Source organism: Pelobates fuscus, chromosome 1, assembly GCF_036172605.1.
Source record: "Pelobates fuscus isolate aPelFus1 chromosome 1, aPelFus1.pri, whole genome shotgun sequence".
Taxonomy (NCBI): Eukaryota; Metazoa; Chordata; class Amphibia; order Anura; family Pelobatidae; genus Pelobates; species Pelobates fuscus.
In genome coordinates this window covers 126,379,274-126,395,540 of record NC_086317.1, presented here as the reverse complement: position 1 = coordinate 126,395,540, position 16,267 = coordinate 126,379,274, and the positions used below count along the sequence as shown (strand labels likewise).

Genomic DNA, 16,267 nt, shown 5'->3' with positions numbered 1-16,267 from the left:
AGGCACATATACAAACTGTTGTAATTCCTACACCGTGATTTGGATGTAAATACCCTCAAATTAAAGCTGAAAGTCTGCAGTTAAAGCACATATTGTTTGTTTCATTTCAAACACTTGTGTTGGTGTATAGAGCCAAAAAGATTAGAATTGTGTAAATATCCCAATATTTATGGACCTGACTGCATATATATATATATATATAGATAGATAGATAGATAGATAGATAGATAGATAGATAATAAAATAATGTAACAATTTTATTTTATAACTGTTTATATCCTTCACTTTGCAATAGTGAATAGTAAGCTACATATTGTTTAATGGACCAGTAAATTGAGTAAGCTAAGTATTTATTATAGGAGCACTTTATTCAAAGAATAAAGAATTTAAAATCTACTCCTGGTTTCTAAAGAACATATACTATATTGCCTTGCCTATCGAATAAATGCAATCTTCTAAATATGCTATTCTTAATGCATCTATTATTGAATACTGGGTGGACATCATATAACCAAGTGATGATAATATTTAGATTTGTGACAAATTTCCTTCAAGCATGTCATAAATACATAACATTGTACACAATTTCCTTACATTTAATCCAGCTTGCTTCCAGTAGTAATCATTGTACTGGTTCACCATACATTTACTTTTCTCTTTAAATCTTTCTTCGGATTCACTGCTCCACCATGAATGCAAATTTCCGTCTTTGTCATATTTACGACCTTCGAAAAAAAAGTGCACTATGTTGTGGTTTTCTGATATGAAAAAGCCTAATTAAATAAGTGAAGCTGACTGTATGCGGGATGAGGAGTGAAAAATACAAGGAAACAAGTCTTGAGATAAGGGTTGAAAAAAGGCTGGAATATGGGGGAGAGGCTGAAAATATAGTTGATGGGTTGGCGTACCTGTGAGAGGCAAATATAAGCCCAAGTGTTACATACAAGGAAAGGTTGAAGGATTTTAACATGTATATCTTGGAGGAAAGACGAGACAGGGGGGATATGATAGAAACATTTAAATACATAAAGGGAATCAACACAGTAAAGGAGGAAAGTATATATAAAAGAAGTAAAATTAACACAACAACACATTAACACATAGTCTTAAATCAGAGGGGCAAAGGTTTAAAAATAATATTAGGAAGTATTATTTTACTGAGAGGGTAGTGGATGCATGGAATAGCCTTCCAGCTGAAGTGGTAGAGGTTAATACAGTGAAGGAGTTTAAGCATGGATAGGCATAAGGCTATCTTAGATATGAGACTAATGAGAGTATTTAGAAAATTGGGCAGACTAGATGGGTCGAATGATTCTTATCGGCCGTCACATTCTATGTTTCTAGCGCTGCGCAATAAACTGGCGCTATATAAATACCAATAATAATAATAATAATAATAATAATAATAATAATATGGCTGTGGTGTAGTAAAATATAGCTTGAGGATAGTACATGCTAAAGGGAACTGATGTATGCTACCCAGTGAAGTTGTTTTGTAAAGATTAGTTGTGCTGTTAAAGCAAGTTTTGTTTACATTTTGGTGTTAATTATTCCTTTTCCATTTTTGCCTAATTTCTTTCTGTGTCAACTTCAAGACTGACCTCAATTTCCCTTCCTTACTGTGATTTATTTATTGCTTTCTAAGAATGTACACACATACTTCTTTACAACAAACAAAAAGGAATCAAAAGAGGTCCGGTCTTCATATACATTCTTACGATCTTTATCATGTATCTACTTGGTTTTTGGAACTAAATCTGACATTTTGCTTAAGTGTTAAAAATTAAATATTCATATATAGTGTAGTTTGATTTTATTTGCTAAATTAAAATAATTATGAGATTAACCCAATGGTGTTATTGTTTTAATAATAAATAGTAGATTTTTAGTTTATGTAAGCTGAACTGGAATGCAATTGTAATGCAAGGAGGGCAATGAGAATTTTACCAACGTTAATTGGGCTCCAAATCACACAAGCACACAGCAGCATATATATGGAAACACAACAATAAAACAATTGATTTACCATTGCTGTCAAAGCCATGTGTGAACTCATGCCCAACAATAACTCCAATAGCTCCGTAGCTCAGGGATCTGTCAAGTTAAGGGGATAAATTTACAAGTGCATACTGTTCATACTGCAAACTGCACAACATACTTGCAACTTGTGAACAATTCAGATTTTCCCAGTATGACATATTTCTGATCAGGGACCTGTTGGGTTTTCAGATTTAATTATGCATTCTCACCGTGTTGCATGGGAATATCACAGAAAAATAGATGAAATGGGATTATCAGTCTGCCAATTCTAATCATTTCGCCAGAGAAAGTTGGCAAATGTTTAACACTGACATATGCAAATTACATGTCTACTGTCTTCTTCTTATTACATTCATTCCATACCCCATCCCCCCCCCCCCCCCCCAAAAAAAAGTCAAAAAGTTAATTATTCTAAAAAGCCTAGATAGGTGATATTTATTTATGCTTGCTACAATCCTTCTTGTGCACATCAATAATGAGAAGGCAAGCAATTATATTTTGATTTTATTTAAATCAAAACAAACATGGGCCCTGGTTTAATATTTTTGGATAAGCTATTAAAATTATTTAATATTTTTGGATGAATTCTGAAAATTATTTTGTTTCAAAATATAATTAAAAGTTTAGCCAGCAATATTCAATCATTTGTAATGCTTATCCAAAAATATTTCATCAATTTGATATGTATCATAATTAATAAAACATTGAGAAAGAGCTCTTATGGTAGAAATGTACTTTCAAGAGATCCCAAATGATCAAATATACATATATGTTATGTAACACTATATTCATTGAAAAATATATGTATATAGGTCTTGCTCACTCTGTTTTGAAAATGCTATACACAGGAAAAAGTAAAAACAACATTTATGCAAGCTCATATCATGGGAAATATCCTAGAATTACACCAACATAAATGTTTTTTAACAACTTTTTCTATGATTTGCTGAAGCTACATGAAAGAAAAATATGTATAGTGATATTTTGATTGGTGCTCTTAATTAATTTGATCTCTATTTAATAGTATTTATTTAGCATTCCTAAACAACTCCCAAAGAATTATGGGAAATGCCATCCAACAATAGTTGGATGTCACAGCTCTTTCCTCTTCATTCATTTTATGTGGATGTGAATTTTTATGGCTGTATTCACTAAATGGTGAATTGTGGTGAATCAATTTGGAGATTTAGACAAGCTAGAAAAAGGTTATTTAGAGATTTCTTTCTAGTATAAATATTTTAAAATGCAGTCTTCAATGTACTTGTCAGTTCACAATTCAAACTATTTTGTCTGAAATATGCATTTAAAGGGACACTATCAGCACCCAGACCCCTTTATCTAATTGAAGTGGTCTGGGTGAAGTGCATCTGTCCTTTCATTCCTGCAAATTAAAACAATGTAGTTTCAGACAACCTGCAATGGTAAAAATGCAGGGTTAAGACAGCCTGTAGTGGCTGTCTTCCATATTGCCACTAGAGGCGCTTCCTGGATTCTCACAGAGTTTTACTCCATGAAAAATGTTGCATGTCCTTGAGGTTCCTCCATTGGAGTGACATCACTGGAAGAGGAGATTGATCCAGGGGAGTACTTAAATGGAAGGGGTCCATGCCACCATTGGTCACTTGTCGCCAGCATGCTACGTGTGCTGACAACAGAAGCCTAACATGCACAGAAAAAAACACCCATCACTCTTCCCTTTTCAACTGGCCATAAAGTAATAAATAAAGTCTGTCTTTAAAAAAAAAAAAAAAAACCTCTTAGCACCAAAACTACTTTAGCTTAATGAAGCAGGTTGGGTGTATAGAGCATGTCCCTGCTTTGCAGCCCCACTGCCCATTTATCTGCCACTTAGTAGTTTAATTACTTTTGTTTTTGTTTATGCTGTCCTAGCCACACTTCCATTGGCTGTCACTCACACAACCTCCATGAAAAAATGGTTTATTCAGATTTTACAGCACATGTGTTTACTTTAGAAGATTGTATCTGCTGCTCTGTAAATTGAACTCCTGTAGACTCTAATAGGTTATTAATAAAACTAGAGGTACAAAATTCTAAATTAAAGACACCATGCAATAAAAATTAGATCTCTTTTTTATATGAAATGTGTAGTCAAGCAAACATAAGCTAAATGGATTACTATGCACACATATCGCACTGCATCCCACACGTCACCTCTTACATCCCTAACAGCATACACCGCCATGGTGCAGAGGCTGGACATGGTAGCAGAGGGCAGACATGATGAGACGATACCTAAACGGGGGAGTGGGAAGTGGGTGGGATGGAGTTAGGAAAAGCTACTTAGAAAGGAACATCAGATATATGGACACTGCAACCGTGCAGTTCAATATATTCAAACATCGCTTCATCCCATAAATCATGGGTTCTTAAGTAGAGGTGAGACCCTTACACACAATGGAAAACACATAAAGCTTAACACATAAGAAAAGGGAGGGGGGAAGTGAAAGTAGGGATAGGCTGGTGTGGGGTGTCTATGAAATGTGACTGTTATGATGCATGTCTACGCTAAACATACAATTGCTAAGCTGTCACCTTGACCTAGTTCCTTCATGTTGTTTCATATTGCTTGTGATAGAAGCATTCCTATACGTATGCGCATAAGCGTATCCATTTTGTTTGTATGGAAAATAAATAAAATAAAGATTGGCAAAAAGAAAAAAGTAAGGGGACCTTGGAAGCCATTAAAAGGCTTTAGCGCACAGCTGCTGGCATCTCTAATGCTTTCAGACCCAGCCACTGCTTAGGTACGTGAGAGGTTGGCCGTGTACCCACAGCCCAGCAGGACGGATGCACAATGAGGTGCGCCTTCTGTGTTTAACACTGCACTCAGGTAGGATAAGTGGCTTATGAGGATATCTGGCGTGGTATGAACAGATCAACCTAGCAGCATGCATGTTAGAGTCGGGAACCCATGAAGCCCCATATCCCCTCCAATGTACCAGATATTGCAATACGCTGAGAGCCTGAAGTCAGTAATGGACTTGACTTCATATTTATGTTGAGTCTCTACACTAATAGAGGCAGAATGAACAGTGCACTTAGTGAAAAGGTTGCATACTAATGACTTGAGCAAAAACACATGGAACACATTTGGGATGCGAGAGGCAAAAGGGGGTGTCAAAGCAAACAGGTTTAATCCTCCTAGAAATAATGTAGGGATCAATGTATCTACGAGCTAACTTCATAGTTGGTACTTTCAATCTTATATTGCATTTGGAATGCCAAACCCTGTTCCCATCCTGCCATTGTTGGCATGATACTTGTGGTGAGAAGAAGCCAAAGTCAGGGCTCGTTGAACCTGTTTCCATAATTCTTTAAGATCATTCAGATGGTGGTCAAGAGCAGGTTGAGATGGAATAACAGAGGGATGTCTACTCTACCATAGACCTGATTATGCAAAAAAAAAAAAACATCTCAGGAAAGCCTCTAGAGACTGGTTAGCATTCTCTGCTTCCCAGTTGGTTTGAGGATGATATGAAGATGAAAAATGATAACAAAACGGAACTTTCTGCAAAATATGGATAAAAACTGTCAGACATTTTCTTGAGGAAGTCCATGTAATCTGTAGATTTACTTTATGAATATTTTGGTTAGCTCAGCTGACGTATGGTAATTTATGGAGTGGAATCAAATTGACCATTTTAGAAAAATAACCTACCACAGTTATGGTTGTTGATGGTGATAAATCTAAAACGAAGTTCCTCCAGTGACTGTTAGACTAACAGCCTAAGGCAGCAATATATTTTCTGAGATAAGGCAGTGTTTTAACTACAGTGACTGCAGGGACAGTCTCTTTGCCTTAGAAACCCTACATTAAGTTGTAGTGGTTGTGGAGTTTTAATTGTTCCTTTAAAGTGATTTCATTTGATGTTGACTCTCATTAGCTGACTTGGCTTATGCATTGACTAGATAGCCATCTTCAACAGTAAAAAGTGATATTAAGTCTCTTTTAAATGGTACATTCTAATCGTAGTCTTACAGTAAGCTTACCATTTGTATGGAAGTAAAGTATCAGAGCAAAATTAAAATTAGCAATGGTGAACAAAAAATGTGTGTGCGTGTTTAATGTCGACAGTCAATGACACCCCTGAATATATGTAAATGTTATTATGTGGGCAGAAATAAGAAAAGTATGTTATTGTTACTTTGGGGAAATAAGCACATTGCAAATATAATGAAGAAGTGCTGAAACAATATGAATCCTTATACCATTTGAAAACTGTTAAATATGTGTACTCACAGCTATCGTGCAATATGACAGAGTAAAGTAGACCTGGGAGATATGGTACTTGACTCTGAGAGGCATTGTTCTCTGAAAGCAATTAATCATGGGAGTACAATTAAGCAAGCCCTCGGCAACTACATCATCATGCAGAGACAGCAGATAATGATCACATCCTGTAATATCACATCTGTCACACATCACATTTTTCTCCATGACTGTTCAGTAATTATTTTTCAAGTATTTGGATTGTTTCATTTTATTTTCCTACGTACCTTGGATATTCCATCCCCCAAAAGAAAGGCTTTTGAAGTTCTCCCGCAGGAAATCCTGTAATTAGGGAAACATTTAAAATCCTAAAAAAACGTATCATTTGATACAAACAAAGTAAAACACAATATGAAGACACAGAAACATGTTTTTTTTACTTTCCTCAAAACATGCTTCCACTTGCAAGCTACAGTCCACAAATGTCTTCTGTGTCAATGTAAGCCACCTTAGTCATAATGTAATACATTCCAACATATGATTTTATTATATTTTAACAGTTTCAAGTTTGTCTTTATATTTGATTAGCAGTTAGAATAATAAGTGTCTCTGACAACTCTCACAAGACAACCTGTTTAACAGATTAGTAGTGGATGTTGGGGACAGAGTCCTACTTCACTACCTACCTTGTTCCATCCACAACCCAAATACTTTTGAGGGTATATGGATTGCCGCACTAAAAGTTGGACAGTTGCGATATCTGCATGGGTTGTAAATTCATCCCAAATCAAATTAAGTAAATTGATGCCAAACTGCTTTTACTCCTTTAAAAAGGTCTGCACAGTTAGATTCCTTATATCTTTTTAAAATGCTCATGGTACATAATTTTAATGAGTGTCAGATTTGTCCCTTTGTCAAGATACAACCTTATAAATTTGATTTTAGGGACAGGTAGAAAAAGAAACAGCACACATAATATAAACAGTAATTAGCTCTTGTATCATTGAATAGAAAGCTGACAGCATAGCAAGGTAATTGTCACACAGGAATGAACACTGGGAATATTTCAAGCTTGTGTCATAAGTAAAGAAATATAACTTCAATAGGCTTTATTCACTAAATCGAGAACTGTGAAGACTTGACAACAGAATTTTAAGGTTGATATATGTGAACTAGCTTGACTATTTTGGAATAACATTTACAATTTCCTTGTCAGTTCTCTACATTTTCTAATTGACTGAATATATCCCGTTGTCTCACTGTAATGAAAATACTTTATCCTGACTTTTAGCATTTTTGTTTTTTTGAACCTGGGAAACTAAAAATAAAGAAACAGCATTAGTTAAAGGGGCTCTGTCGGTTTTTTTCTCACTGTCTCACAGCCTTTCTTAAGATCTCGAAAGCTCTCTAACTCCCTTCAAAGCTCACATTTGAACCTGGGACTAGTGCTTTCTTATTTTTTATTTTTTTTCATGTGCACCAGGTTTTCATTCATGGCTCATGATACAAGCCAGAAGTCTCCTGCCCTGCCCTTCATGCCACATGCAAAACAAACATGGCTGCACAGCATCACTCAGTTTTTATTCTTATGACAAAAATAAGATGATACCACAATAAACAATGAACAGTGGAATCTGCAAACAGCACCACCTATTTGCCCCTAACACAAGTATTAAGGCCGTTTGGCCTGTAATTGTGGAAGGGGCTTAAATTAATTCACTCCCCTATATAAGGGACACCTGACTCCATATCGCTCTAGGTCAGCATCAGAATGACTCTCCCACCACTCCTAATCTTCAACACTTTCTCTTTTCTTTCCATTTACTTCACTTTCTAAACTCCTTGGTGGGCCCTCTTTATTTACAGGCCTACCGTATCGTCGGTCTCGGCACACCACAACCGACTTGCTCCCTTTATACTATCCTATGCTTTTGCTGGAACCTTACTTCACATACGGCTATTTGCCCCTAACACAAATATATATATATATACATAAAAGTTGTTGCACAACTTTTGTCAACCTTCTACACAGAGAAAAGTAGTACCTACTTTATATTAAATATACCTTTAAAAAAAAACCTTTCATTTATAAAAAAAAAAAACACTGTACACTAACAAAAGTAACATAACTGATTTAACAATGGTGTATGCGGTGTAAATTTTCATTTCAGGAAGGTAATGTTCATACCAAAAGCATACAAAATCTAATTTCCCCCCTTTTCCTGGGACTTCCTAAGGGTAAGAGTGGATTTTTATTGTAAAACAGCGTTAAGCAACTATTTGTATTTATAATAACAATTCTTTAATGGCGACTTGGACTGACAATTTCAAATGTTATCACCATAAAATATGGTTTCATAAAGGAGGAATAACTGTAGCCATAGCTATATTTTATAGAACTGTTCCAACAAAGGGCAGAATGCAGACATTATTCTTTGTTTAATTAGAGTTAAGATTTTTTTCTTTCTAGAGAAGTTATCATAAATGTACCATTTTCCATGTGCTGGGCAACTGAATAAATTAAAACTATAATATATTGCTCTTCACCTCTTGCCCATCTGTGCAAATTGGATAATACAGATAGTGTCAAAATGCCATTATCTTTCATTGCTTTATGTAAAATGAAGCCAATAAGTAATGTGTACATTACGCATATCTCTCCTGCACTGTAGTTAGTTCTAATTGGAAACCATCTATGGCACAGGGTTGTAGGATTAAAGATGTGAGACATTTATATACTTAAGAGGGAACTATTAATATTTAACACATTAAAATTGTTAAAGAATTTTACTACGACTACCATGTTAAAATTGATTGCTGCAGAATATGTAAAGAAAGTAAGACTGGTGTGACACGCACCCAGCACCATCAGGTCTCAACTTCTTTAATTTGCCATTATTTTTGCTTTGGCACACACAGGCGAATAATGCCACTCTTAACACAACATGGCATTATTGATACAGCTAATGTACTGGTATTTCTAGCATTTAGGGTGACATTGCAACTTACTCTAATTTATTGTTCAAAATATTTTTAGATATTTCACACTTTTTTGCTTCAGTTCAATTACTTAAGCTATGTATCAAACTTTTTTGCCACATTAACCCATTTATAAACCTGAGCTTTTTCCTGAATTTTGGTTTAGGCAAAAAAGCAAATCCATACCATCAGCCAACTTTGTATCAATAACTATGTATATACTTAAGTATAAGTCGACCCGAATATAAGTCGAGACCCCTAATTTTACCCCCCAAAAATGGGAAAACTTATTGACTTGAGTATAAGACTAGGGTGGGAAATGCAGCAGGTACTGTTAAATTTCGAAATAAAATTAGATCCCCCAAAATTACATTAATTGAATATTTATTTTGTGTATTTAATGAATGCAGTGTGTGTGTGTATGAATGCAGTGTGTGTGTGTGTGTATGTGATGCAGAGTGTGTAACCTTGGTGGGGGGTGGGCATTTTTTTTTATTATTATTATTAGTATTTTAATATTACATTTAGTTGTTTTTTTATATTATTATTTTTATTTTATAATTCTTTTTTTTTTTATTATTATTATTTAAATTTGTATTTATATTTTTTCATCCCCTCTCCCTGCTCGTTAGCTGGCCAGGGAAGGGGGCTCTCATTCCCTGGTAGTCCAGTGGCATGGGCTGTGTAGGAGGGGGGCTGGCAGCAAGCTGTAACTTACCTTCCCTGCAGCTCCTGTCAGCTCCCTTCTCCTCCGTTCCGGTCAGCTCCCAGGAAAGGTAAGTAACAGCTCGCTGCCAGCCCCCAACAGGACCGCCGGGCTTGTAATGAGCCCGGCGGTCCTTGTCTGTATTATGGCAATGTAAAAAAAATGTGCTGAAAAACTCGTCTTATACTCGAGTATATACGGTATTTTTTACATCACACTATTGAGACGTCAATATGATTTAGCCCACCCCAAAAGAAAAAAAAAACAAATGAAAGTTTTGACAAAATTACAATGACACAAAAAAAGTTAATTATTTTAAAAAGTTAAATTTGTTTTATTATTCAAATCAAACATATTTTTTATTTTTTTTATGGCTATTGCATTTGTATTTATTTGTCTGCTTATTTATTAATTTTACATGTTTACATACAGTTCTTTCAAGACACTTTTCTGAGAACTTCCATTTGGTATGAATAGAGTACGGTTCGGTGAAAAAAACCTCTAATGGTTTACATTACATTGAGTGGTGTTAAGCTTCTGTGCCGTTATATGACATAAGAATGTCTTAGTTCTTTTTTATGAATCATTGAAACATGCTTACAGATTCCTGTCCTGTATGATTTAGTGTGTTTCTTGGCTAGTTTTATTTGGTCCATATATGATTTATTATGTTTTTATCTTGTATTTGAGACACATGTTTACTTTGCTATGGTTCCCAGCTATATAGCAACATGACTAAAGCTAACAGACTTCTACAGAGCACATAAATCAGTAAGATAATAGATTTGGAAGTCTTAATTTCATGTTGATAATTTCATGTTGGCTGCTTGTGAGATTTGGTAAGTCATTTTTGTTTCCGACTACTATTAACACAACCACCCTAAGGTATACCACACTTTAAAACTCAATAAAAACTCATTTTAAAATAAATGTCTCCTTGTAGTGCGATTGTAATATATATTCCCTATAAAAATAATTTTGATGTATTTTCATTAAAAATAACGATTGCATAATGTAGGTATATATAATGTATATCATTAATATTAGCATATTGCTTGTTATTTAGTACTGCTGAATGATAAGATTTGATTCACTACAACATTTATTGTTATTAAAATATATTTTGTAACTAATTGGTTTAAAATATTAGCTGTGGTACACCTTTTATATTGGCAAATATGTTCCCAAAATAATTAGTTGGGCCTTCTATCAGTTCTGATCAAAAGCTGGACTCTAGATGTTGCCTCGGTTTTAGTTATTGTAGTTTTACCATACTGCTATCCAGGCCATTGGAAATTGCTTGAAAAAGAACAAAGCCTGCCATGTGCTTTGACATATGGATATTTTATTCACTAGTGGCCTCTCTTGTTCTTTTGGTCCTAGTGGACCATGTACTCTGGAATAGGGAGCTAACCTAAAGGTTAGATTTGTAATAAAAATAAAAAGGCCATGTTTTTTTCTCCTCTTCTCCTTCCACCTACTCAGGTTCTAAGCAGGGCTATGCGTTGGTCAAAAGGAGTAAGCACACTAGAGCCCCTTTTCTTTCAATACTAGGAAGATATCAGGTTTCCAGTCTTATTCAGAGGTAAATACCAACTTATTTCATGTTACCCTTCTATGCTAGACTAGTGGTTGCTTTACCTGGAAAATACACCATATTTCACGCAGGTAACTGTTCTTTTTTTTTTTTACTATATATTGGAGCTGATGTGTACTGTAGTCATTGTCACAATTCAGGGAACCAAACACACTAACACACACACAGAAAAGGAGAAAAGGTGCAGTACCGGACCTTAGAGTGGCCGGGCTAAGCACACAAATAATAGTCAGGAGACAAGCCGAGTAAGGGGAACCAGAAGACAGAAAAACGAGAAACAAGCCGAGGTCAAAGGGTAGGAGAAAGTCACAAAGTCAGATAAACAAGCCAGAGAGTACGTAACCAGAAACACAAGTTTAGTAGCAGGACTAGCAAGCAAAGACCACAACAGGGCAGAGAGGAACAGGAAAGGTAAGTATATAAATCATTATGTTAATTCTGATTGGATAATTTCCAATCAGAATTAACAATCACACGTGGGAGATATCTAGACCTCCCACTGTGATTGAGGCACTGTGCCTTTAACGCCAGGTCAGGTGGCTGACCCCGGCGTTTAGTAAAATGGGCGGTTTCCCAGCGTGCAGCGTCATGCATGCTGCCGCTGGGGGACGTAAAGGAAGACGTGGGCGGCATCCGTGGCTGGGAGGATGCCGCCCGCTGAGCACACGCCAGGGAGGGGACAGCGGACGGCTGGAGGGTGAGTGCCGCGAGTGGACTGCAGCCTCCCCTCGCAGCCGCCCGTGGGATCCTGACAGTCATTGCTGCCGCCCATTGATGGGAGTGAGCGCAGGACTTATCTTTCTGCATTTGTATCCATTTTTTGTATTACTCAGCCTTGTTACAATGCAGCCGCCCATCCCATGTGTTCCCTATTAAGGGTTCATATATAAGGGTGTATAATTTTTTTTTTTTTTAAATACCCCTTTTTGTCTCATTAGAGATCTTTGTCAGAAGCTAAAGGAAGCAAGGTTAATGGTTAGAGTTAGGACCGACCTGGAGGGGGGGAGAGGGGGGCTGCCTTGACGTTGGCAGGTGGGCTTATCCTCTCATGGCCATTGGAGGTAACTAAAAAACCTCCATTTGTTTACAAAATACATAGGGATTAAGGAGAGAGCGCAGGTAACTTGTCTTTCTTTGGTTTTTACCATATTTCAAGTACTGCATCCAGTTGTTCGTGCTTGGTTCTTATTCCCTGGATCACTTCCTTAGTTTCCTTAGTCGTTCATTTAGCATGTGTATGTGTGGGGGGATCTGCAATAATTGACTTTACTGCTTTGGCTACAGATCTGTACATTACTATAACTACTTATGTTGTGTGGAAGACACTCATTAAAAACATTACTGCAAAAAAAACAAAAAAGGTTGTTAGAACACATTTTAATACTTACTAATTTGGTTGGTGGTTGCACTGTAAAAGGCATTGACTGTTGTTGGACTAGTAAACCATCTAAAAAAAAAACAAAAAAAACCAATAACATTCAGGTCATATACACTCACTTCATATTTTCACGATAGGTTGAAAAGCACATAATATATTTAACCCCTTAAGGACCAAACTTCTGGAATAAAAGGGAATCATGACATGTCACACATGTCATGTGTCCTTAAGGGGTTAAACAAATAATACCAGGAACATTTCAACAACAAAAACAATAGATGCCAAATGCTATGGCATATTTTAGAGACGTTTATCGTCAGGGATTTATGCATTGAAATCACACAAAAATTGTGTGGACTAGAAGATATTTTTTTCATACATTTACCTGGGTACAAGCCCTTTGTTGGACTGGCACCACCTCCTGACCACAATTTGTGTCTATTATTCTCAGAACACCTCCTTTTTCACCTATGTAGGGGTCTGGGATTACTAGGCAATTTATCCATTTCTGGACTAGAAGATATACTTACCTGAAGACTGCAAATGGACTATAAGGTGGCACATCTGTCTGATGATATAAGGATATGGCTACTCTAAGAATTTTTAGATGTTACCACATTATTTAAATCAAAGGCAGCAACACACAGAGTAACCGCAGGATACTGTATTTGCAGTAGAAAATAAGCTTAGAATAAACTAAAATATCTATGTATGCAAAGATATTCTCAAGACAATGTAACCAGACCATTGTGAACGATAAATATAGTTTAGTAATGTAATGATCACTGGTATGTATATACTCACTCTTTTTTAGGAACCGCTTTTCTCAACCAATAGAAATCCGATTGAGATAGAAAGTGCAGGGTCTGTAGTATGTTTCCAAAATAATCTGTTTCTGAAAATTTCAACTACATCATGAAGATAAAAAATAATTAGAAAAATGACTTAACAGTATGACTACACAATATATGCAATATTTATTTATTTATTTATTATTGCCATTTATTTAGAGCCAATAGAGAGAACAGATTCCGTAGCGCTTTACAATATTATGAGAGGGGGGATTTAACTATAAATAGGACAATTACAAGAAAACGTACAGAAACGATAGGTTGAAGAGGACCCTGCTCAAAGAAGCTTACAGTCTATAGTAATATAATAGTAACATGCTTTAAGTTACTTTACAATCTAAATAATTAAAGGAACACTCTAAGCAACATAACCACTACAGAGCACTGTGGTAGTTTTGGTACCAAGAGTGTTCTAGCACCTTCCAGGATAAGTCATCTAACTGTTTGCTAATGGTTTGACAATTACCATGGGGTACGCCAGTAGCCAGTCATCACCTCTATGAGAACCTGAAGCTCTATGCATTGAGCTAAACCCGACGGTGCAAGGCTTAGCTCATTGGCTGAGAGTAATCAATCTTAACATGACTTGGTTAGAAAGATTGCCAGCAATATACAATATAAAAATATAAAAAGCAATACATATTGTGCATGAAAAGAGAAGAAATCACCATCAATGTGATTATAGATATGACCAATTTTAAGATCTCCTCGAAGAGTGCTTGACAATTTCACTATTCACTAACTGTCCCCAAACTTGCTTAGATTTATCAGAGCAGAATCTCCAAATATTTAGCTCACTGGCTAAGAGCGCCAGCTCATTGCACCAGGACAGAGCAGGCTGCTGGATAGAGCAGTGTTAATGTCTAAATTTAGTTGTATTTCTCTTTCTTTATGCACACATGTTTATTAAATTTAGGGGGTAAGTAAACATAATATTGAATGTCCTGGGATGTCTTGGTTTACCTGTAGACCTGGATAACCCCCACATTTCCTGAATTCTGCAGGAAAGTCATGATCTTGGACTCCTGTCCAACTGCCCAGATTTTGTTCCCTGGTTCTGCATCTGGTGACACCAAAGAACTGTTCCCAGCATATATGGTTTGTTAAACTTGTTTGTGCTAAGCTGAAAACATGACACAGTCAGAGTGACTGTTAGTCAGTGGTGGAACGACTTCACAAGGTTGCTTGTGTAGGGAAGGTACCCACTTAATTTGCCTATAGCATATACTGGACCTATTGTAAATATTGCCACTGTAGACATCTCCCTAATCTAAGCCTTACGGTCTAAGTGTTATTTACTTAAAAGGCCATTACTGAAAATTGGGTGTTTTAGGCCAAAATAAGTTAAAATGAAAAATTTTGCTACTCAGCTATTTTTTCCGGTGGAGCTGTTGTGACAGTTTGCAATTCCCTTGTCAAATCTCCACAATTCCAAGTTGAGTAAATAACCACAATCAAGATAATTTGTTAGGTTTGGTTTAACTGAAGTGGCTAAATAGAAAGTAAACAATATAACAATAAGGTGCAATGTTCGAATATATGTTTTACTTGTTTCTAAGATATCCAAACTGTTTAGTGAGCCGCCGATATACTAAATGCAAACTATACCATTCTATCCGTCATAACTACCTGTATGTTTCAGGTAAAAGTCAATACTGTACGCTAACTGAATATCAAAGAAGCAGAATGCCTTTCTTTAGATACTGCATTTTATACTTGTCAACCATAATGGCTTTTCTTAGAACAAACTTTCAAATGTTTCTGAAATATGAGGCAAGCACATGCTTCTCTGAGAAATTCTGTCAAATTAATATTTTCTTAGGTACATCTCTTGTTGGCATGTTACTATAAAAAAAAAAGTATCTTACAACAATCATAGGCATAATGACACCACAAGCTGTTTTATGCAAAATATAACAAATGATTTTGTTCCAGAACGATGTGTGATATTTCTCTTCAGATGGTGGAATAATTATGTAAATAGTTGCTTTGGGAAAATCCAGTGCATACTAAATTGCATACTCTGTGTGAGCAGTACTGTGACATCACAATACTAAAAGATCTATATTCTTTTTTTTAAATTCTTTATTTATTCTTTATTTAAATTTTTTTTTCCTCATTACACTAAAGTGTAAACTGTTGAGTTAAAGGGGCACTATAGTCACTAGAACAACTACAGCTTAATGTATTTGTTCTAGTGAGTATAGTCAACCCTTGCAGGCTTTTTGCAGTGAACACAGTTTTTTTTCAGTGAAAATGCAGTGTTTACATTACAGCCTAGGGATAACTCCACTAGCCACTCATCAGATGGCTACTAGAGGTGCTTCCAAGGGCAGTGCTGCACAGACTGACATTCAGTGTCTTCACCCTCTACATAGAGACACTGAATTATTGACTCAATGCATCTCTATGAGGAGATAATGATTGGCCTGGGCAAGAGTTTGCTCAGACGCCCCCCGGCATGCATCCTTGGCTGAGATCATCA

The 16,267-nt window shown here is 36.0% G+C and overlaps 1 protein-coding gene across 1 annotated transcript in view; it reads right to left on the bottom strand.

Annotated features, from left to right (window-relative positions):
* PHEX (phosphate regulating endopeptidase X-linked) overlaps window positions 1–16,267 on the bottom strand; it is a 231,325-nt gene that overhangs the window by 27,821 nt on the left and 187,237 nt on the right. Inside the window, exons 14-18 of the mRNA XM_063450262.1 lie at window positions 13,736–13,839; window positions 12,942–13,000; window positions 6,559–6,613; window positions 2,027–2,094; window positions 595–725 (exon numbers count right to left, since the gene is read on the bottom strand). Of these exons, the coding sequence (XP_063306332.1) occupies window positions 595–725; window positions 2,027–2,094; window positions 6,559–6,613; window positions 12,942–13,000; window positions 13,736–13,839 (417 nt within the window). The remainder of the gene's footprint in view (window positions 1–594; window positions 726–2,026; window positions 2,095–6,558; window positions 6,614–12,941; window positions 13,001–13,735; window positions 13,840–16,267) is intronic.